At 38.6% G+C, this 25,497-nt stretch overlaps 1 protein-coding gene across 3 annotated transcripts in view; it reads right to left on the bottom strand.

Moving 5' to 3' along the window:
* Positions 1 to 25,497, bottom strand: part of Naaladl2 (N-acetylated alpha-linked acidic dipeptidase like 2) — a 1,016,062-nt gene that overhangs the window by 31,820 nt on the left and 958,745 nt on the right. For all 3 annotated transcript variants that reach the window (XM_045130167.1, XM_045130166.1, XM_004652077.2), the window contains one exon: positions 17,870 to 18,068. In XM_045130167.1, coding sequence (XP_044986102.1) covers positions 17,870 to 18,068 — 199 coding nt within the window. The remainder of the gene's footprint in view (positions 1 to 17,869; positions 18,069 to 25,497) is intronic.

The raw sequence follows: 25,497 nt of genomic DNA, 5'->3' as shown, positions 1-25,497 counted from the left end.
TTAAGCCTAGCCTAAGTCAAATGCAAAAATTAATGAATTAAGCTTCTGGAATCTAATCTAGATTATCAAACCATGCTGATTTACAGAAAAAAAAATATATATAAAATGAAAAGGTAACCATTTTCTGAAACAAAATATATTCAATAATCTCTGAAATTAATCTAGAATATGTTACAATATGCTTTTAATCTATATTTTCAAATTCCATATTAATTTATATTTACTTGATATTCTGTTCTAGAAAGAAAATATAACAGTATGAATTATCTTTTAGAAAAATGCATTGTCTTTATTTTTACTAAAACTTTCCATTTAATTTCATACTTCATAAGGAGACAAAAAATGGGAAATAAGTGAATATGCCCACCCTATAGGAAGTACCTATAACATTGGTATACATACAGTATTTCTTTCTTCCAAAACTTTTGTAGCTAACAAGTCCATATTTTACTGGCCTTTGAATGATACTGTATAAAATTACATTGAATTATCATGTCTTCCAAATTCCATGGTGTAGCATATGTAAGCTTCAGTTAGAAAAATGAGACCTACTGTGATTAACAATTTAAAAAAAAAAGAGGATTTTATTTAACTGGCATAGTTGAAGGCTACTCCTTCCAAAAATATTTGGCTTTGCTTCTTCCAATTTCACATTATTGCACAAAGAGCCAATTACTATTTGCATGTAATTATTTCTGGACGGCAAGGTGAATTTTGTGTCTACAGTAGGATTAACCAAATATAATCAGACAGATACAAACAGACTTTATTTCCAAGACTATTTAGCCAGTTAAAGTACTTCACAGAAGTCATCCTAATATGTCAATCATAGTATTTAAGCTGAATTCAGCAGAATCCCGCTTAGCAAAACAAATTCTGTCTACGTCATAGCTGTTGTAATACCTTGCTCAGAGGAAGACCTGTGATCCTTCATTTCTTCCACATTTCACCTTCAATCCAACCTATCACTAATTGTGTAGCTTCTATCTCCAAAATGTTACCAACTCACTTTTCCTTTTCTATTTCTTGTTCCACGAAATGGTCAGTGTGATGGTCAATTTGATGCACTGTTAGACCATGGAGGATTGGCCAAGCACTAGTCTGTGTTGTCAGGAAGGCAAGTTGTACGTGCAGTTATATTTACCTTGGGCTCACTCTAAGTAGAGGAGATTATGCTTTACAGTGTAATTGGGCCTCCTATAATTAGTCAGAGGTCACATTACCGAACACTGAGGCTTCTGGGTCCAGGTGTGGCAGGATCTGCCTCAACACATTAATTCAACAATTTATCTCAATTTCTAGACCAGAAGCACAGATTTTGGTTCCAATCCTATGACATTAGCTCTTGCCTTGGGTCTCTAGCCTGCCTACTTCTGATCTTGATCTCTCCTCTCTTTGTCTCCTTTCCCTTATTTATCACTTTTTTTTTCTCATATCCTCTTTCTCCATTTTTCTTCCTATTTCCAAGGAGAAATCCTGACTGAATCACAATATTACTAAAATGCCACATCATTTCTAATCTCTTCCTTCCTTCTATTGCTTCTGTAATCCTATCTCCAGAGAGCACAGATATAAATGGAATTATAGATAAATGATAAATTATGTTACGATCTGATTAAAATCAGATTTTTAAACCTCTGAAATAGCATCTAATTCCCTCTCTTTGACCTCTAATCTACTCGTGTAAAAACTCAATTTGACCACCTTGAAATAAAAAGGATGTCATGTTTCTTTGAAGGTAATTCTGAAGTGTGTAGTGGTGTGTGCCTGGTCATCTATTTCTTCCCTATGGAGGGTAAGGTGAGCAAAGAAGACCCAGGCTTTGCATTTCTCAGGACTCCTTCTCAATGCCTCGGGCAGTTCTGGCAAATAGTGAAATATAATTTGCTGAATTGACATCTTGAAAGGAATCAGTACTCACCATAGATAAGAATTTTAAGGAAGGAACACCAACTTTTAGCACATAGATATGAAACAAAAGATTAAAATAAGAATCAGAGGAAATGAAAGAAACAGATATCACCACCACATAAGCAATAGTATGTCTATTTGTATGTATATGTGTGATATAAAATGTATTCTAATTCTCTCTCTATTTTTTTAATTAAATCATTTCTCTTCTTTCAGTAAGCTATCTACAGGAATGAATTTGATTTAAAAATAAAAAAATATCTATAAGCTGTTTTTGGTGATTAATCAATTTATGCCATTAATCATCCATAAGACTTTTAGAATTAAAAGAAAACAAAACAAAATAAAATTCTGATATTGATCTGTCATTTGAATAAAATGGAAAACATTGACCTGAAAGTGTGAGTGACAGATCTGTAAAAAAATGTATAGATATGTCACCTGGGGGGAAGTGGATTGTTGTAAATACCTGTGGATATTGTGGTAGAGTAAAAGAGAAGGTTTGTAATGGGTAAAACTACCAACTTTAACAATTACCATGCAATTGCTGTTAAGAACTAAATTTATTCAGCAAGTGTACTATAAGATTAACAAATGATGATTAATTGATGGTATTTTCTCTTTATTTCTTTAAGTTTTTATTGATTTATTTGCAAGGAGAGAAAGAGAAAATTAAAGGAAATAAGAGAGAGAAGGAATGAGCATGCCAAGGCCTCATGCCACTGAAAATGAACTTCAGATGCATGTGCCACTTTGTGCATCTGGCTTAGCATGTGTGCTAGGGATTTGAACTCGGGCACCAGGCTTTTCAAGAAAGTGCCTTCAACTGCTAAACCATCTCCCCAGCCAGTTCCCTTTACTTCTTAACCTCTACCTGATGATAAAATGTGCTATAAATGAAATATCCCCATTAATACCTATTGTGGATGAGATGGATGACTCAGCAGTTGAGGTGCTTTCCTGTAAAGCCTAATGACCCTGGCTCGACCCCTGGAACCCACATAAAGCCAAATGCACAGAGTGGTGCTTGCTCCTTGACTTCATTTACAGCAACTGGAGGCCTTAGTGTACCCATTCTCTCTCTTTCTCTCTCCTCTTCTGTCTCCTTTCCCGCTTCTTGCAAGTAAAAAAATACATAAAAAAAGAAAAAAAAAATCTATTGTTGGGGCTGAGGAGATAGCTCAGTGGTTAATAGTGTTTGCTTACAAAGCTTCAAGCCAGGTTCACAAAGTGGTGTATGTATCTGGAGTTTTCAGTGGTAGGAGGCTCTGATACGCACAATAATTCCCATTCATTCTCTCTCTCTCTTTCCTCTCCCAAAATAAATAAGTCAATAACTAAATAAATACTTTAAAAAACTTGTTGGGGGATAGGGCTACATTATCAGCACCAGGAACTAAAGCACAAGACACATCCTAATTTGTTGAACATCCAGGAAAACAAACAAACAAACAAACAAAAAACAGCATTGATGACCATGGAAGTTTTACATTTGTCAAAACACCTGAAAGGATCTACAGCGTAGTTTAGAGAGCAAAACAGATGCATGTGTATTCTTCACCAATGCTCACAAGCAATTCTTGAATTTTGTTTGGAGCACCAGGAAATCGCTTGCTGGAGGGTGGCAGGATCTGGTACTGTCATGGAGAATTACCTGCATTTCAGTTTTCATAACCTGGTAGCCTCTGATGTCTTGACCTTTATAGATACTGGGCTTGCAATGCATGGACACATTTCTAATGCATTGTTACTATAACTACTTTGAACACTTACATTGTCCTTCAGTTTTGTTACTTATTCTGGTCTGACAAAGATGGAGTGAGAGGAAGTACCAGGATCCCACCATATAGAATTAAGGGGTTTGTTGTAGCTTCCTAGGTTTATATTGATTACAGGTTAAGTCTCTTATAATATTTACAAAAGATTATAATCTGTTGGATGAATACTTCCAAATTCATCTTTCATTGACCTTGTTTGATTGTAATTTGGAACATCTCAATATGGTTATAAATGTGTGGGTATTTTTTTCCCACAAGCAAGCAAACTGGACACTCACTACAACCAAAGCGATGGGTTGACAGTACGTGAAGATATATCAGGCAGAAAAGGCAAAGGGAAAGGGGATTTGTGCAATTTCATTCTTCGCCCAGGACAGCTCATGGGAGCTTTCATCTGTAGGTGACTGCAGATGCAATCTACAAACAAATAAACAACTGAATATTTTGGGGGCCATCTATTCAAACCATCACATTCCACCCCTGGCCCCCAATAGATTCATAACCATCACATATTGTAAATTAACTCAGTTCAATTTCAAAGGTCCTCACTGTATTGACCAATTTAAGATATTAAGACCTGTAAAATCAAACAAGTTAAACATTTCTAACATATAAAGGCACAGAGTAAACATTTTCAACTGGTATAAGATATAGCAAGGAGAGACTAAAACAATACAAACTTAGCCACCATCAAACAAACATCAAACTTCTGCAGTTCAAGTCCAATACAAACAAAGACTGACAGTCCAGATTTTCCAAATCCACCCTCCATCTGGGCAGAGTGGCAAGGAAACATTTCCCTCTCAGGCCAACAGTGCACTCTATGGTAGCCCTTGCATAGCCCTGGTATATCCAAAACATCTTGAGGTCTTCATGCAAACCACGGTCCATCTTTCAAAGGCTCTTTCAGCCTATCAGGGCATCATGCTCTGCTCATGCCATATCTGAGCAGCAACTCCTGGAACCATGTGCAATTCATGACCACTCCTCACATTTTTCGTGCTTCTGAAACCAATACCAGATGTGCAGGACACAGCCATATTCTTAATTCAGGGATGACACAAATCAGAGCCTTGAAAAGCAGGTTCTTTCTCCAGTCAACTCTTTCCAAAAGTGTTTGCATTTCTATGATAGTCTTTCTCAGGCATCCTTTCCATGGTAAAGCAATTGGACCATCTTCATTAAGATTGCTAATGTGTTTGACAATAGCAGATTCAGTAACCTAAAACCAGTCTCAGTGCCTGTAATTTTAACTTGCTTGAGGTTTTCCAGCTTAAAATCTTAAATCTCTCAGGCCAATATCTTTAGCCAGGCACATCAGTCCATTACAAATTTAACCTTGATCAAACCCTCTGGGCCTGGCCATCAAGACACAGCCAGCCCTTATCCCAATAGCCCAGTCCTTTGCAGCTTTCCTTCTCCTTAGAAAGCTCATAAGCCAAGCCTCGAAGTTCAATATTGTCTGCACTTAGCATCCTCAAACTCTCATCCAAATAGTCCATAAAACTTGGCTTGCCACTCCAGAATCCATCTTCCATTGCAAGCACCAAGTCTATGCCTATTACTCCAAAACAAAGGTTCCAAAAGATCAGTATCCACAAGGTCAGTTTCATCTCAGTCCACTCGTCAGTACCAAGTTCTGTAGCAGACAGCTTCAGGTTCACTAAGATGAACTTTCAGACAAGACACAGTTATGGAGGAAAGGATATTTATTGAAGCTTACAGATCCAGGGGAAGTTCCATAATGGCAGAAGAATCTGGCCTGCCTTCACAGGACTAAGCAGAGAGAGAGAGAGAAATAAGCACAAGCCAAAAAGCCAAAAGCCAAATAGCACACTTCAGGAACTCCAGCTAGGCACACTTTGACTATCTTTAGATTGAAATCTGAAATCCACCACCATACATTAAGATCCACCCAGTGACATTGCCTTTAGCCAGGTAGCTGCAGATGCAAACTACAAACAAATAAACAACTGAATATATTGGGAGCCATCCTATTTAAACCACCATGTGTTTGTGTGTTTTGTGTGTGTTTTGTGTGTGTGTGTATGTGTGTGTGTGTAGGAAAGAGATAAACATCATTGAGTGCCTCCCTCAATTGCTCTGTACCTCTTTTTAAAATATATTTTGTATTTATTTATTTAAGGGGTCAGAAAGAGATAGAGAGAAAGAGAGAGAGATGGGGCACACCTGGACCTCCAGCCACTACAAATGAACTGCAGACACATTCACCTCCTTGTTCATCTGGGTTATGTGGGTCTTGGGGAATCAAACCTGGGCCTTTAGGAGTCACAGGTAAGCATCTTAACTGCTAAGCCATTTCTCTAGTCCTGCATCTTATTTTTATTTTTTTAGACAAAGTCTCCCTGAGTCTACAACAAATGGATTCAGCTATTCTAGCTAGTCTATAAGCTTCTAGTATTCTCCTGTTTCTGCTTCCACAGAAGTGAGATTACAAGTGCATCTAACTATATTCAACTTTTTTATATGGGTAGTGGGGATCCAAACACAGGTAGGTCATCCTGATTACACAGCAAACATTATACACACTTAGCTATCTCCCCCACCTAGTCTCAGTTTTCTGGTCTGTATAAAGGGAACAATAAAATCAACTGGAGAAGATTAAAAAAAATACAGATAGCATAAGAAAATGTTGAGTCTGGTTCCTGGTGCAAGTAAATTTTCCTTTGAGACAAAGATTATTATTAATTCTCATTGAAATAATATCAAATGCAGCATTAAATTGTGACACTCTCAGTGATGTATGTATCTTCACTTACAAATATGATAATCATGATGTTTTTCTTTTATTTTCAATTGAAAGAAACATCAAATCTGAAAGTGACATTATCCATAAAACCCAAGTGTACATACCTGGATTTCTAGTAGACAGGTTTTCAAGCTAATTATGCTTATACATTGATCATTGACAATTGAAAGTTTTAAACAGGAACATAAAAACCTACCCAAACAGCATGTGGATGTTATCTGTCACAAGGAGATACACTGTTTATTTTACTATTAACAAAAAGAGTGATTGAAAAATAGCTTGGATTTATTATATTCATTTTGTGTTTCTTAAAATTAGGCATTTTTGTTCTTGTGAAAAGTGATAAGTAAAAATGTGAAAGGGACATGTCATTGCCAAGTTGATAAATGAATTTATCAAAAAAGTATAAAGGGGAATGTATATCATGATCAATGATATAAAGAGTTAGTGTATATGTCAGGTCATCCCGTAGTGGAAATTTTACATTGTGTATATTGTAAAACTCTATTCATACATCAATTCTTTTGTGTGACCAGCTACTATAAAAATATTTTAAAAGCATTATGGTAATTCTTAATCAGTAGTTATTTCTTCATAGTCTAAAGAAATCAGAAGCACTGCTGATAGAATTAATGACAAGAGAAACAATGTTTTTTATATTTCCATTTAGAACACCTACACCTTCCAGAAAGAAAAATAAAAGAACAAAATGAAAAAAAGTAGTCATTATCCCAATCAGATTCTGAACATGAGGTTTTATTAGTGCTTATATAGCTAATTCTAATTAAAACACCATGATAACTGTATAGTGAGATTTTTGTTATTCAGAAAATGTGGGGCTGGGCTTGGGGTCCATATCTTAAAACTCTTGCTTAAACCTGCACTTGGCAACGTGCCACTGGGTATCTGAGAAATGATGTATATACAAACTACCGTTGCTTTCTTGCTTTAATGTAAACTAGGTCTAACATTTCTCCAAGCTAAGTTGGGGAGTTTGTGTTTGAAAAGCACGTTTAATGGATTGCTGGCTCTGTGTATTTTCGGTTCAAGGCAGAAACACCCTGGCATTTACACTGCTATCTTCCTGCCTTCCAGGATGCAAACATTTTGTTGGCTTGGATTAGTTTGAGACGGTCTTCTGAACTTGTACAGAGAGAGACATTCTAGCTAGCTCCAGAATAAGTTATTCCTTGGGGAACTATAGCCTGATCTTTCATAAAATTCCAAATCACAGTGTCCCTTACTTACAAATGGGCTGTGCTCCCAAAACTTTTGAATGTAGCTATCATTTGATGCTCAGAGGTGAGATTTCCTTCCAAAGATGTTAAAATAGATGCCCCACAGTCCTACAGTCTATTAAAGTAAGATGCATCAAAATACCCCAATTATTTACAAAGAACAGCACGGTAACCCGACAATATAATCAAAGATTTATTTTAAAGTTAAGTCTTATTCCTTAATTCATTTTGGATGGTGAAGTTTGAGGATACACACTTTCCTTGGCAGTTCTTTTAACCTGGAAGCTGTGCCCCACACTGGCTTGTGTTTTTGTCCTTTTGAATTACCCAAACCCTTCAAATTAAACCACTGCCACACAAAGGTGGTGATGAATCTCTGGTTCTCATCCTCAAAGCCATACAGTGTTTCCTACTGTTTGGTAAACTCCCCTAATATATTACTAGAACACAGTTAGTGGTACTCTATGTGAACATGCCTGTGCATGTGTACATGCATGTGTGCCTTTGTGTATCAGAATGGGCAGGAGGGAAAAACCTTTTGAGATTTTCCTGTTTATTTATTATTCCTTTAAATGTGTCATGAAGCTGAGATTTTACACATATATTCCATCCTAATGTTTGAAGTATGATATTATGTTGATACAGCTTACATTCATGAATCAGGATTATTTATTGATACAAATCTTTTGCTAATCATTTTTACTGAGAGCAATTTTAAAATCTCGTGGTTTCTACTTGTACACTAACAGTTGAAAGTCAAAGGTTTTCCCATGTCTGTGTACTAGAATGCAGTCATTTTAAATCAAGTAAAAGGTAATGCTGAGAGCTTTCCCATTGTTAAGTTTACATAGGCTGGTCTGTGCCTGACAGAAAAAGGAAACAACAGAAAGAGTTCTCTAGTGGATTAGAGAACCCATGCCCTTGTGCAGTGCAATGTTGGTGACAAGGCCAGGGGTCAGTGCTAAAATTTAATACATAAAGTAGGACAGATGTATTTATGAGATGATAAATTTCAACCACAAGGTGGCCAGGGCAAAACATGTTCAGGTGGTTCAAATTTCAACCTCTAACACAGGTGAAAGAGAATGAATTCCAAAGAACCAGAGTACTTTCAAGGTTTCCTGACCCCAGAGGAAGTGTGAAGGTCACCATTTTCTGCTGGAAAGGTTTCCTATCTGCAGTACCTAAAGCCAGTGCTGTTGACTAATGTGTTCACTCGTTCTAGTTGCATATTTATGTTCATCTTTTCTAGTGAAACGTGTTCTTCTTCTGCGCTGTAATTCCTTCAAATAGCAAGCAATTAGCAAATGCTTAGGAAGGGAAAAGACTATTTAACAAATATAGCACAGAGAGACCCTACCCACTAAAAGTACACATACATACCCACACACACAGATATAAAGAAGTCAACTTACATTTTTTTTTTGGGGGGGGGGGTTCGAGGTAGGGCCTCACTCTGGTACAGGCTGACCTGGAATTAACTCTGTCATCTCAGGGTGGCCTTGAACTCATGGGAATCCTCCTACCTCTGCCTCCTGAGTGCTGGGATTAAAGGCATGTGCCACCACGCCCGGCTTCAATTTACATTTAAAAAGCTGGAATACCCATGAAAGCCCCTTTACACCCTTATTTTTAAATATACACAGAATTTGGGGATATTATCCTAACTTCCTTCCATATTTCATCAAATACACATCAACACTCTCATCTGAGAATATATGGAAGAGACAGCCAATTTAAAAAATAACAATAAAACATATTCCAGTGCAGTAGTCTTGGGGAAAAATATAACTTATTTTGTCACTTAATTTTAAAATGTTTCTCTCATGGTGGTGGAAACACAGCTTTGGGAATGAGAGGCCTACCAGAGTCTGAGGTAGGCCAACACAAGGGTATAATTTTGGTATAGGACTTTCTGGTTTATAATTTTTCTTCTCATACTTAATCCTTATTTCAGCTAATTTTATCCAATTACTAGTGTCCCTTTGAGATTTTCTGTTAGAGCTGAGAAACTGATGCTCAGAAATGCTAATTAGCTTCCTGCAGGGCACCCAAAAGGAAAAGACAAACTTTGCTATTCAAATTTCTTCCCACTTTGTAAAATAGCAAGTCTTCCCAGTTCTTCCTATAATATCATTATTATACATTACCCTTAATTTCTAAAGCTGTTCTATTATGAAATCAGAGGTCACCAATAGGAGGCAGGATTAAATTTCTATTGTGCAACAAAAGAGACACTGTAACTCAGTACAGAAAGGGTAGTTCTGAAATAAACAATGACTGTTATTTTCGTTGTCTTTTTGATTTTGTCTATGTGTGAGTAGTGAGCACATGTGTGTGGCTTCATATTAGTCTACAGATGTGTATAGAGGCCCAAGATCATTATATATGAATATATATAGAGAGATAGTCTTTTTTTTTTTTTTTTAAGGTAGAGTCTCATTCTAGCCCCAGGTTGACCTGGAATTCCTCCTACTTCTGCCTCCAGAGTATTGGGATTAAAGGTGTGAGCTACCATAACCACCTGGTTTGATTTTTATCAGTTGCTCTCCATCTTACTTTCTGTCAGAGTACTTGATGACCCACCAATGGTTAGTAGTAAGAACCTACTACTGAAGACACCTTATGTGGTTGAGACGTAAAATGGAATGGCATGGCTAGAAGCTGAAAAAGAGTCAGTCCCAGACAGTCGGTGCTTCTTTTAAATTTTTCAATCTTGTTTTTATTTATTTATTAGAGACAGAGAAGTAGAAAGAATGGGCATGCCAGGGCCTGAAGCCACTGCAAATGAACTCCAGACACATGTGCCACCTTGTGCATCTGGTCTATGAGGGTCCTGGGGAATACAACCTGAGTCCTTTGGCTCTGTAGGCAAGTGCTTTAACTGCTAAGCCATCTCTGCAGCCCTCCATCTTACTTTATGAGACTGGATGAACCTAGAGCTCACTGATTTAGGTGAACTAGCTGAGCACTGAGATGCCGGCATCCTCCTGCCTTTACCTCCCAGCACTGTGATTTTAAGTGAGCACTGCTCTTGTCTGCTTTTATGTAGCGTGCACAGACCAAATGCAGTCCTCGTGTTCTCATAGCAAGCACTTTACCAACTGAGTCATCTCCCCTGTCCCCAAAATAAATTTTTATATGGAAAAAAAAAGAAAGACTAATGCCAAACACCTTATATATTTCATTAAAAAATGACCTCAGAATGGATCTTATACCTCATTGTAAACCACAAAACTCTAAAACTCCTCAAGTAATACAGCATAGAACACAGAAAAAGGCAATGTCGGGTTCCAGAATCACTTTGCAGATACAAATAGGTAACATAATGCATGAATGAAAAATTAGTAAGCTTGATTTCATTAATATTGAAAACTTATGCTAAAGGGGGAAAGCACATTTTGAAGAGAACAAGGAGAAGAACCACATGCTAGGAGAAGAGCTTTGCAAAACCAATTTCTGGTGAAAGACTGATATCCAAACTATTAAAGGAATTCCTAGAACTTAACAATCATAAGGTAAGCAACCCAGTGTTAAAAACTGGGCAACAGGACTGGAGAGATTGCTTAGCAGTAAAACGCTTGCCTGTGAAGCCTAAGGACCCCAGTTCGAGGCTTGATTCCCCAGGACCCACGTTAGCCAGATGCACAAGGGGGCGCATGCGTCTGGAGTTCATCTGCAGTGGCTGGAGGCTCTGGCGCGCCCATTCTCTCTCTCTGTCCTGCTGTCTCCCTCACTCTCTCTCTCTCACACACACATTCTCTCTCTCTCACTCTCCCTGTCTGTCGCTCTCAAATAAATAAAATAAAATAAAAATAAAACTGGGCAACAGATGTGAAGAGAGAGAATAGAGCAGAAACCCGCATGGAGAATAAGCATAAGCACTGCCGACACGCCCTTACATTAGGGAGGAGCAAACAAGAAGCAGGCACGGAAACTCGCCTGTCTGCGGAGCTTCTACCCAGACCCCCAGCAAACGTGTGAGAGTGAAGAAGACATTCAGGAAAGTTAACATTCTGCCAGTGGACATGGAAACTTGTGCTGCCGCTTTGGGAGTCAGATTGACAGTTTCTTACAAATCTACATAGAGATTTGCATATTATCCTGAATTTTCTAGAAGGAAAAGGATGGCAGGTGTGCTTTTAAAATTATAGAAGATGTTTAGTACAATATCAAAACATTGAACCACAGGCTTCCAGTCCTAAAGTTAAATATATGAATTAGTACATTCTTTAACCATTTGAGCTCTCCAACTGGGAAACAGGGTACACTGTGGTTATATTATTAGTGGGAAAATATGCCAATTGTTGAATAATTAATCATGGACAGCTAAAGCTTTTCAAAATCCATACACAGTTCTGAAGGAATATGAAAATTTGTTAGATGCATAACTCAGCTTATTAAACTCTTGCAGATCCGATTAAGTTACAAGAAGGGCAGGAAGACCGAGTATTTTTATACATGATTTTATTAACTTTTATATTTTTTCATATGTGAAGCAAATAGACTACTACACTAAATGTATCCTAAAACACAATTGACCTGCTCTGATAAACATATTTTAATAACACTCAACTTAATAATGTGGTTGGAGTTCCTTTGTAGCAATTATTATATAATTTTGCATAGTTACCACCCATTCCTCTCACTAGATTATCACCAAAAAAGATGCTTTAACTTGAAATGACCACTAAGTGTCTGAGTCTTAAAAGAATATAAAGAGCATGCAACGTGCCTTCAAATTATATAAAAATGTATAAACCAATATCACAAAACATTTTCCAAAGGTTTATCATCTAGACTCATAATGTCAGAAAAGAAATTGCATAAAATATGGACTTTTAAAATTATGTTTGAATCACTCTGAGGGCAGTACATGTGTTGGGCTCCATGTGTGCAGTATATGCACATGTTTGTGCAGATGCACATGCTTGTTCCATGCCCAAACATGTAGACACCAGAGTAGAACATCAGGCATGCTTTCTATTGCTTTTCTGTGTGGTTTCCATGAGATGGAGTCTCCAGTGAACACGAAGTCACTGTTTTGGGTCCAACTATCTATCTGACGGGTTTAATCCCAGCTATTCTCCTTTCTCTACTCTCCATGGGGCTGGGCTTACATTTCTGTGTGTGTCTATGTCCAGCTTTCTATGTGAGCGCTGGGGTTCTACCTCAGGCCCTTTCCAGCGATCATGCTTGAGAGGCAAGTTTTTTTTGTTTTTTGTTTTTTTTTTTTTTTTTAACCTATTGAGCCACTTAGCCCTAATGTTTGTGTTTTTAGGTTTTGTGTGTGCATGTGCATAAAGTATATATGTGTGTGCTTGTGTGTGTTTATATTTTTATGCATGTCCATACATGTTGAAAGCCAGAGGTCAATATCATATATGTCCCTCTATCACTCTCCACTTTATTTTCTTAAGACAGGGCATCTTGCTGATTGCAGAGCTCACCAATGAGGCGATACTGGCGGTGGGAATGCAGCTCCAGCAGTTGGCTCTGGAGTGTGACGCTGATGGGCCTCTGTCTTCCAAAGCTACAGAATGTGAGACTTCCCTTATCAAAGCCGGGAGGTCTTTCAGCGACCTCCCAGAATGCCTGCTGCCCAACAGTCTGCGCCACTGCTGTCTCTTGGAATTTTTTTGAATTATAAATAAGTATACTATTGCTTATTTTTGCTTTCATTTTCCCCTTCTAAGTAGTAATAGGGAACTCCAATTCAGATGTGTTTATACAGTCTCCAAGGATTAAACAGAAAAAGAATGTTTCTACAAAAATTTCTGAGGCTGTAATATTTAAACAGGTAAACAGGTTATGGATCCTGAAACTATGACTAGTTTGAATGAACAAAGTTTCCTAATACCACAAATGTATATTTCACCTAATGAGACATGTTCCTCTCAATGCTACATGCCTTACCGATTGTTCCCAAGAAACATTACTTACAAGAAAATTCTTGTTGTTGAGATGATTACGGGAGTGGGCACATTTCATGAAACTACAGATGACTTACTAGAAAAGGAGCCTGAAATGCTAGGGAGTAAAAGTAAACATCTTTCCAATAACTGAGTTGGGCCCACATAAGGAAGTAAAACAGCATATGTAACTTTCATAATTGACAATAGAGTTTGGTGGGCTCCTAAAGGAGAGATATCAATGCAAAACACTGGTTGGATAGGTCAACCTTTACCATATACAGGGGCATAACACCTTATCACCACAAGAGATACCTGCTAGGGTTCTTGGCTAGTTTCCATGAGCCAAGGTAAGATATTAACCAGTTTTCAATCCTTGACTTTCTTTTTTAAGATGTTATCAGAAGTTCTATGGGGCAAGAGTTTCATGAGTTAAGCAGAAGCAGGGGAAACCAAGAAGAATATTGTGCAAGATTTCTTAGAGAATAGAAGCTACATGAATAAGTTGTTATATCTTGCTTGTAAAAATTATAATACATTGTAAACATCTAAATAAAGAAACAGAGTTTTCTCTGTGTCCAGGGTGCTTCATCTGAACCACTGGTCCACTTCATTTCCTCACAACGCCGACTTCACACACCCCCTTCGAGTTCTACAGCCCTGTTGAGGCTGGACCTTGGCACTATACTACACAGCCAGCAAGTATCAGTGTTGGGTTTACACATCTGTGCCCTGATCTCAGCATTTTTATTTTTTGGGGTGCTGGGTATCCCAACTCAAGTTTCAATGATTGTGTGGAAAGTGGTGACCCAGTGAGTCATCCTCCCAGCTTCACATGGATTTTTTCCATGGGAGTACAATTTAAAAGACAATAAGATGGATGGGAGGGCGGGGAGGGAACCAAAGGGTGGAAAACAGTAATCCGGACACAAATGGCAATGGTACCATAAAATTCTACTTCCTAAAAGACAGACCAAATAGCTGAACCTTCACTAGACCCTTACAGGAAACACCTGAACTACAAGACACTGGAGAGGGTAGGATCAAAACTGACCTAAATCTTCTACATCTTCCCTCCCTCCCTCTCCCCCTCTCCCCTCTATCTCTCTCCTCTCTAACTCTTGTATATTAGTTATCTTTTTCCTCAATTTCTTAGTGGACACTGACCTGTAACCCCGAGTTCCAGCTTGGGCCTACCATCCACAATGAGCTTTTGATCAGAGAAACCTACAAGGTTTCCCAAAACAATGACAGACTTCTGTCAGAGTACTTGATGACCCACCAAAGGCCAGTGGTAAGACCCTATTGCTGAAGACTCCATGCAGAGCTGATGTGTAAAATGGAATGACATGGCCGGAAGCCAGGAGAGAGTCAGTCCCCAGACAGTCAGCATGTCTAGTGCCAGAAGGTGCTACATAGGCGACTGGGGGAAATGACCAAGATCTGTCCAAGCAACACATTGTTTAACCTAATTAGCAACAAATAACCGGATGTGATGCCCACACACGTGCAATAGTGGTACACAGCCATGGTGAGGAATCATTTGCTCTTGATTTGGCTAACTGATCCACTCAGTGGTACTAGACCCATAGCTGGAGCTGGGAAACAAGTCAGAACCATACCCAAACACAAGCCCACTCTACAATATCAAGCTACCATCAATCACGGGGTATAAGAGGTCCTAAATCTACCATACTGTCTATCAAAAAAGTAAGTCTTATCTCAATTTTCTGCGTGCTAACTTACTCTCCATTGGAGAATCTGCTTCTCTTTTCCAGATAGATGCAGATCCTAAGAAGAGAGCTGCCCCAACATACCTCAAAAGGGGCCCAACTGAAACTAAGGACAACTGGCGAAATAAGCAAGGGTGATGTTTTCCTGTGAACCGGATACCAGCACAAAGGGGAAGGAGATCAACGCAGAGAAAAATCAACTCCTACCAAAGCAGAGAACCAGAGCCTCAGAGGCCCCGAACACCTCAGCACTGAAGCAGACCAAAAATGAACCCAACATGGCTCAGGGAAATTTTGCGGAAGAGGGGGCGGAAAGAATGTCAGAGTCACATGTTGGGTCATGATTTTCAGAGACATTTATCATACCAATAACTGGGGGCTAACTCCACAATGCACGATCCATTTTCATTAACAAAGAGGGTCTAATGGGAAGGGGTAGATCACAGATGAGCCTAAATAATGGTACGAAACTGCCTGTATTTACTGAAATGAAAACTAATAAATTAAATTAAAAAAAAAGAATTCATAAAGGAAGATCATCAAATATCAAGTGTGGAAGGCATTTATTAGGAAAAGTTCATATTCTACCACCTCATTGTATGGGTGTAGAACTTGTGATATGGACAGACGTTCTTTTCCTATCATGGCAGCTTGGCTGCAAAAGCCAGTTATGTCTCCTGCTTACTCAAGAGTCAAGGACTGGGGCTGTAGACCATGAAGCAGTGTCTGGGTGACCATCTTCATGATCTTGTGATTAACACTGCTAGTCTGTTAAGAACAGTGTTTGTCAAGACATTCTTCTTGTATGTGGCTATAGTTTCTATACCTACATGCCAGTTCTGTCATCCTGGCTTTAACATAGCATGTAGAGTAGGCCTCATTCTGACAAAAAGGTTGGGAATGAAAGACGCTGAGGTGAATGAGGCAAGCAGAGAGTTAAGCCCAGGATCAAAAATTTGGACATCACACTAAAGTCACACATACACATATAAAATATATACACATATACATTTAAATATGTATAGAATATGGATACACTTTCACATATATATTAAATTTTCATACACATACTCTTTTTTTTTTGAGGTAGAGTCTTGCTCTAGCCTAAACTGACCTGAAAATCCCTATGTGGTTTCAAGTTGGTCTCAAACTCACAATAATCCTCCTCTACCTCCTGAGTGCAGGGATTAAAAGGCATGCACCATCCGTGAGGGAGCAGGAAAAATGGGTACTCTAGCCACTGCAAAGGAACTCCAGATGCATGTGCCATCCCATGCATTTGGCGTTATGTGGGTACTGGAGAATCAAACTCTGGTTGTTAGTTTATCTTTTATTTTTATTTTTGTTGTGTTTTTGAGGTAGAGTTTCACTCTAGTCCAGGCTGACCTGGAATTCACTATGTAGTCTCAGGGTGGCCTTGAACTCACAGTGATCCTCCTGCCTCTGCCTCCTAAGTGATAAATTAAAGGCATGTGCCACTATGCTCAGCTGGTCATTGGGTTTTGCAAGCAATTGCCTTAACTGCTGAGCCATCTTGCGAGCCCCATACACATTTTATAAACACATATTACAAAAAAAATGGTATCCATACTTTGTAGCCTTTGGGGGAAAAAATGAAGCAGTTACATAAAATACCAAAGTTATTCCACAATTCTTTTTTATTTTATTTTTTTGCTTTATTTTTATTTATTTATTTGAGAGTGACAGACAGAGAAAGAGGCAGAGAGAGAGAGAGAGAGAATGAGCGTGCCAGGGCTTCCAGCCACTGCAGACGATTTCCAGATGCATGCGCCCCCTTGTGCATCTGGCTAACGTGGGTCCTGGGGAAACGAGCCTTGAACCAGGGACCTTAGACTTCACAGGCAAGTGCTTAACCGCTAAGCCATCTCTCTAGCCCTATTCCACAATTTTTTATTTACCATCTTTTCCTTTACATCTTATTACATCAAGAGCAACCTAAATAAAACCAAATTATATTTGGTTCATACACTAAGAGCTCAAGCCTACCTTGCTATATGATCACTTATTAACATGTTCTCAGAAATCACTGTCCTGTGATTGTCCAAGCAAATACCCCAAATTATTTAGTTGCTCCGAGAGCCATCCAAACTGCATGCCACCTAAATACTAAATACGCTTAACATGCTCATAAAATATAGCTTTCAGAAATCAGCACAACACTCTAGAAAAGATCTTCTTAGGATGAAACAGTCTCAGGTTATCCCCTTCCATTCATTAAGACCAATCTCTCCCCAAACAACCTTTGACTTCACTTGCTTATTTTTAAGGAAATATTATATCTGACTCATACTGAAATTAAGTTAAAAACCACATTATGTTTGCATGGTGCTGGTCTACAACATTACCTCCATTCCATATTTATTCAGTGGAGCTTTTCTTTTGATCTTAAAGCTCTATCTGTGATAACTGTATATTTAAATAGTGTTACACTCTCAAAAGACACATATCCTGGAACTTATATGAACAGTGTAAGGGAGAAATGCAAACTTGGATGCAGATTTCCTACCTATAAAAGCCCCGGGGCACCCGCTGTACCAAAAAGCTCTTCTCCATGTCTTGGAGGATGTCATTCAGCATCCGGATGCGGACAGGAGCTCTCTCCTTGGGGTCGTTAGCAGGTCTCATCTCATCTGATTGAAAGAATTCAGCGCTGTCCCTCAGGTGTGACGCCACGGCTAGTAATTGAAGGACACTGGGTTCATCACCTGGTGAAGATAAATAAGCCCATTTTAGGAGATATTCTCTCTAAAAAGCAATGTAAACATGTTCTTATCCTGGCTGTTGAGGGTGTCCATGAGAGTAGAGTGGAATTGTGCCTACAGGTCTTGTCATTCTGGCACTTTACATTCTTAAATACTGTCTCTCCTGAGGGGCAAATTCGCTATCGACTAATCTCTGATAAATATTCAGTCTAGGACTGGAGAGATGGCTTAGCAGTTGAGCACTTGCCTGTGAAGCCTAAGGACCCCGGTTCAAGGCTCAATTCTCCAGGACCTATGTTAGCCAGATGCACAGTACCAAAAGTAGTACCTAAACTTGTGTTTGTATTTAACTAAATTAAGTGCATGGCTACTCATCATAGCCACAGAAGGTGGGTACTGACTGTGGTGATTACTATGTTCCAGTCATTGTGTTAAGCTTTCACATAATTATCTTATCTAATATTAAAAAAAAAATTGTAATTATCTAATTTAATGTTTACCAGCCCTTACATGACTATATTTTAGAAAATAAGAATTAATTCAGGTAAGTAAATTGTCATAAGTTATGTCAAGCAAGTAAGTAATCGATCAGAATTAGACCTCTGTTATTTCTGGCTCAGAAATGCATGTTTACTATTGGCTATCCCAGATTTGGGGATAAAAGGCTATTAAAAAAAAACAAACAAAAAAAAAAAAAAACAAAAAAAAACCTTGTAGTGGTGGTGAAAACCCGCAATCAATTTGGCAAGTGGAGGCTGGAGGATTAAAAATGCATTAACTTTTCATATATTACTAAGATTTCTATAACTATCTTTATTTATAGAACTATGTTTAGTTAGTTTAATCCTGGTGAGTTTGAAGTCAATTTGGATTACATGAGGCTGTCTCAAAAAAAAAGGAAGAAAGAAAGGAAGGAAAGTTGGAAAAAGGGCAGAAGGGAGGGAGAGTGAAGGAAAGGAAAGAAAAAATAAAAAGGAAAGTCTCATTTCTCATGAGATATTAAACAAGTCATTATATGACATGTCTATTAGATTTTTGTCTTGATTAAAGTACAGTTAAACTATCCTCTATACAATGAAGTTTGGTTTGTCTTGCTTTGGAGATGACTAACCTCTGTTTTTATTGTTTTCCCATTTGTTGAGTACTCAGTTAGAGTCAATCTTATATTAATGGTGGGAGTAAAGGCTCCCCTGGCCAGTGCTTTAACATTCAGAAAAGCAACACTAGTTTGACAGTGGACTGTGGAGTCAGCGTGCCTGATTAAAGATTGCTGCTTACCACTCCATATCTATATTTGATTAGTAAGGCTACTGGGCCTCATTGCCTTTAACTGTGAAAATGCAGATTCTCAACCGTGTTTATCATTCTAGGGAAGAGCCCAGGGACTTCCATGTCAATATAGTAATACAATTATTCTAACCTTTTTAAAGTATAAGAAACTATAAAATGTCACATATGAAGAAACAGAGGATGAGGTTAGAGGTATACCTAATACATAAAATTTGACTGTCACAGAATTACTGACCTCCAATATAATGACACATAATATCCAACAGCATACTCACACTCAGTGATCACATATTGGATTAGAAAAAAACAGATTCAATAACATACATTTATAAAAAAATCAAAAAATAAATAAAATGCATCATGAAAAAGAGAAAATATTGAGCAAGGTCTGTGAAGGCATTTGTAGACAGGCTTGCAAGGAGTATTTCCATAGAACTTAATTATTTTTATATATTATAAATTCATAGGCAAGGTTCAAGTTTATACTAGAATAAGAAAAAGTAAGTGAAGTTTAATAAGTGGTTTTCTGTTCTCTGATATTAGTACACGCAAAAGGCATCGATTGTAGGCATTCACAAAGTTCAGTATTTGCTGCTTACAAAGAACATTCCATATACATTTATTATCATGTTTTATTTCATAGCAAAACATGATGTTTCAAGAGAAAATATTTTGTTCATTTTAAAAATTAAGTCCCCAAATAATTGACTGGCATTTCATGAAGATATGTTTTGTCTTAAATTGTGAGAGTTTTGCTAAAGTTAAAGTATAGTAAAAACGGAGGTGGAGAGTATCTCTGCATAAGGAAGGAATGAGATGAATAAGACACATTTGTATTTCTTCTCTGGAATTGAAAGACTGAGCAAGGGAAAAAACATGTTCGACATCCTTGAGATTCTTCCATTAAAAAAGAAAAATCTAGTCTGATCTAACGTACACTGCAGAATTGAAGGAATTTCTACAGAATCAAGTGAGACACACTGTACCATTTTCCCATATTTAGCTTTAAATGAATTTCTTTCTATGGTAGTGCAGACACAGAGGATTGGCAGCACTCTGCACTAGCTTGTTCCTGAAAGACTTCTGAGAGTGGAAACCTCCAGACACACAGTGTGCACTGTTTCTTGGGTAAGATGCCCGGCATTGAAAAGTGCTCTACATGCAATGCTTCGTCATTTTAGTGCATCAGTTATGTTTCTAAGTTTCTAGTAGCAATATCTCTGTCAATTAGAGATTGTTTGTGCCTTTATCTAAAACCCAGAAGGAAATACCACTTGTACTCTGAAACTTTTAGGACTCCATAGGACAGATCTTTCAGCAACTTAGGCTTCAACTGCTTAAATATTTAGTTGTTGTTTTCCTAGCACCTAACATTGTACCAGACATATCATTAAATGAATGAGTAATTAAACTATATGGTTTCACCAAGGAATCAAAACTCTGCCACATTTGAATACTTATCCTCCTTGTTCCTATTGTCTCTTGGGTAAGAGGAATCCCACACAATCAGCAAACATATATTTGTATTTCCAGATTCCTGTGCAATAGCTGTTCTGTGGTAATCATTTATTTAAAAAAATGTGTTGAGGGCTGGAGAGATGTCTTAGTGGTTAAGGCACTTGAGTGCAAAGCCAAAGGACCCAGATTCAATTCTGCAGTACCCATGTAAGCCAGATGCACAAGGTAGCACATATGTTTAGAGTTTGCTTGCAGTGGCTGGAGGCCCTGCTGCATCCATTCTTTTTCCCTCTTTCTGTTTCATTCTCCCTCTCTCATTCTCTCTCTCTTGCTCTATTTCTTTCTCTCTCAAATAAATAAATAAAAATAATATATTAAAATACTGGTACTGGGGGCTGGAGAGATTGCTTAGCGGTTAAGTGCTTGCCTGTGAAGCCTAAGGACCCTGGTTCAAGGCTCGATTCCCCAGGACACACTTTAGCCAGATGCACAAGGGGGTGCATGCATCTGGAGTTCATTTGCAGTGGCTGGAAGCCCTGGTGTGCCCATTCTCTCTCTCTCTCTCTCTTTCTCTCTTTCCTTCTCTCTCTCTCCCCCCCCACCCTCTTTCTCTCTCTGTCTGTTGCTCTCATATAAATAAACAAAAAAAAAAAATACAAAAAAATACTGGTATTGGAAACCCACTCAAAAGCCTAGAACTTAGAAGCTCACCTGACCTGGGAGGAAGGGGTGCTACTATAGCTGCTTGGATAAATGGATATGTAGTGTCCATCAAGCTGACTTCTAAAAAGTTATGTTTATGCTTTCATATTAGTGCTACTCTCACTTTTGAGCATAGATGCCTCCTTTTGCAGATGACAATGATTGCCGAGGAAATTAAAAATACATCAAAGTGAAAGAAGAAAAGACCATTGAATGCTCAGCATTGAATGAGACATCTCTATCAAACCCATCCAAACTTTTGGGGACCTTTGCAGAAAAGGCGGCAGAAAGAAGGTAAGAGACAGAAGATGGAGAGAAGTGCTTTAAAATGTTGTATTCTGGACATGAGGCAGCTATAACATTCATGATCTCACAAAGGCTGTTGTTACTTTGTTACCTGCTCAGTTAGGAGCCCATCCATTGTTTTGGATGTTATAGGGAGGCGAAAGAAAAAAATAAAGAAAGAGAAAGAGAGAGAAAGGAAGGAAGGAAAGAAGGAAGGAAGAGAGAGACAGAGAGAGAGAGAGAAAGAGGAACTGACAAGATAGTTTAGTGATGAAGAGGCTCTACAAAGCCTAAGGACCCAGGTTCTATTCTCTAGTACCTCTGTAATAAGCCAGGTGCCCAAAGTGGCAAATGCATCTGGAATTAGTTTTCAGTGGCTAGAGGCCCTGGCATACCCATTCTCTCCCTCCCCCACTGCTGTCTTTCTCTCTGTCTCTCTTCTTCTCCCTTTCTCCCTGTGCAAATGCATAAATAAAATATAACAAAAAAGGAAGAGAGTGGATGGAAGGAGAGAGGAAGGAAAATATGAAGGAAAAATATAGAAGTAAGGAAGAAAGGGGGAAAGGAGTAGGGACGTAGAAAAGGAGAGAAACATCAAAATAGTAAAAGTATTAGATGTACTGGTTCAAGAGAGAAATGGTTTCAGTGAAATGGGCATGATGGAGACAGGACAAGGGAGAGTGATGGAATTATGATCAAAATCCATTATGTACATCAAAATTGTCTTTAAAAAGATGTTGCAGCCAATCATGGTGTCTCAAGTCTTTAATCGCAGCACTCAGCAGGCAGAGGTAAAAGGATTGTCATGAGTTCAAGGCTACCCTGAGACTACATAGTGAATATCAGGCCACCCTGAACTAGAGTGATACCCTACCTCAAAACAAAACAAAACACAATAACATATGGTTCAGTTTGGGGCTAGTGAGATGGCCCAGTGTACAAAGTGTTTGCTGTATAATCATGTGGACTTGTTTTGATCTCCAGCATCCCTGTGAAGGCCAGGTATGGCAGTGTACATCTATAATCCCAGTGCTGGGGAGTGGAGACCATCAGGATTCCTGGGACTTGCTGGCTAGCTCATTGAGCTGAATTGGTGAGCTCTAGCTTCTGTAAGAGAACTTGTTTCAAAAACAATAAGGATGGAAGTGACTGAGGAATATATTTGATATAACTTTGACCTCCACAAGTATGTGCACATACATATATGAACATACATAAACACATGCACTCATATACACATACATACTCACCACATATATACAAGACAGAAAAGATAGCGTGGTTTCTGAGAGGCGCACTATGCTGGAAAGACAGGTATACAAAACTGACAAATCAAAGTCCAAGCCCCAAACTGATAACCTACTACATGTACACACCTAGACAAGACACATAGCTCTTGATGCTCGGTTTCCTTATTACTCATTTATTTGCAAGGAGAGAGAGAGAGAACGTGAGAGAGAGAGGAGAAATGAGAATGGGCACACCAGATCTTAGCGCCACTGCAAACAAATTCCAGATGCATGTACCACTTTGTGCATCTGGCTTTATGTGAGTACTAAGGAATTGAACCCAGGCCATCAGGCTTTGCAAGCTAGCGCCTTTAACTGCTCAGTCATCTCTCCGCCCCAAGGTTAAGTTTCTTAATCTTTACATTGCATATAATCTCAGGTCATCCCATGTCATAGTGCATTTAAGACACTTAGCACAGTGATACAGCACACCAGGCTCTGCAGATCTAATCCCCCATCAGTTCATGTTATGGGGCAGATAAGGCACCTAGCATGATGCACTGTGAGCTCTGCAGAGTGAGGACTAAGGGCTAAGGTGCTTCTGAGAGAGACTATTTCTCCCAAAGAACATTGGTAGAGGGTCAGCAATGTCTTCAGAAGCTCAAAGTTCCCTGAAACATTTCGCGCACACAGAGCCTTCCATATCTAACATCAACTGCATTGCTGACCAAATACACTTACTGTACACATGTTCAGACCTGCCTGTACCTGCTGTCCCCACAGACCATCTGCCCTCCTGAGGTGCTTCATGCTCCATGAGTTCTATTGGCATAAAACCCTGTGTATTTACTGCTTCACCCCCTCTAGCAAGTTTATAATTGTCCTATCTTAAAGTGTGATTTTACTGTGTACCTTTGTGGTCTCTTGGAAAATCACAGTCCAAAAGGTTTTGGATTTTAATTTATTTTCCCTTTTCTATGTTTTGGTTCTATTTTGAGACTATAGTTTTAAAACCCATTCAACTTCAGTTTAAATTAAGAGTGAAATGTACTGGTCATCCTCTAAAACCACAATTTCACATCAAACAAACAGTCTTTGTATGTTACAGCATTGCAGAGTGTGATCTTGTATGGATGTATTTGCTTCCATCTTAAAGATGCTGACAGCCTTACAGTCACAGCTCAGACTATGTGGAAAAGTATGGCTTACATTCTACCTCTTACTGTGGTTAAGAGAAGAAGGGAAGTTTATTTGGGTGAAATGTATGCTACTTAATTTTATCTTAAAAGTATCTCATGGCTTTACTAAAGATAAATAAAGAAATTTGCCAGTATGATTCCAGCCAAGGGAAACAACAGCTCTTTATGATGCTACATTTTCTATTCTTCATGCTGCCTTCCTCAGTATGAATCACAATGAATCATCTCAGCTGGTTCTTTAAACAACACTCAGGTAAAGAAAGACGTGTGGTAGCTGGAACCCTACTAACGTTTAGGTACTCTAAATGATTTTTAAACATATATAGAAAAGGCTATTATCTAAAAGATGAATGCTGCAGAAGATCATGGGTAACTGTGGCTAACCAAATGCAATAGAAATGTCATATGCAAAGATTCAAATATAGTATTTTTGGAAGGATTCGATTTGCTACTTTTTTTTTAAATGAGACAGTCAATGAATTCCTCCACAGGCTATCCAATAGTACATAACCTGGCAGATTCCAACCCATCCCACTTATCAATACTGCATAGCGTTCTCCCTCCAGCATCTGTCTGTATGGCACAGACTTGAACTGTGAACTCTTCTGTGAATTGGATGCTATTTCTGAACAAAGTTGTGAGATCCAGAGCTGACTATTGACAGCTTTAGAGGAGACAGCAGCAGCGTTCTTAAATGAGCTACATTCATATATGGCTGTTATTATTATCCACCTGAAGCAGAAATTGTGAGTGTATGTTTAACAGCACATGTCGGATTAATTCAGAGTTGACTAAATAAAGAACTGAGAAAAAAAAAAAAGATTTACGTGAAATTCTTCAATGTGAGGGCAAGTCCATATACTTAATTAAACTACTTTTATTATTTTTTTTAGGGGAACAAACCCATGATATGGCACATAAGCTTAAAACAACAACAACAACCACCAAAAAATAAAAAAAGGCCAGAGAGATGTGATGGCTCAACTGTTAAGTGTGCTTCCTGTGCAAGTAGGAGGGCCCCAGGGGAACTGAGACTGCCCATGTCTGAGTCTCCAGGTGGCAGGCCAGCAGCTAGATGTGGCTGCACATGCCCGGAAGCTCAGTCCTGTGGGGAGGGGACAATGAGGACTCACAGAGAGCAAGCTCCAGAATCAGAGACTCCGTCACAAGGGAAAACAGGAGGGTGAGTGATGGAAGGGGACAGTGTTCTCTAGCCACTGCAAGTGTGTGCACAAGGCTCCACATCAGCACATACACGTACACACACAC

Source organism: Jaculus jaculus, chromosome 11 (assembly GCF_020740685.1).
Source record: "Jaculus jaculus isolate mJacJac1 chromosome 11, mJacJac1.mat.Y.cur, whole genome shotgun sequence".
In the NCBI taxonomy this organism is placed as follows: Eukaryota; Metazoa; Chordata; class Mammalia; order Rodentia; family Dipodidae; genus Jaculus; species Jaculus jaculus.
Note: the sequence above shows the minus strand (reverse complement) of the source record. Positions and strands in the feature narration are given on the sequence as shown.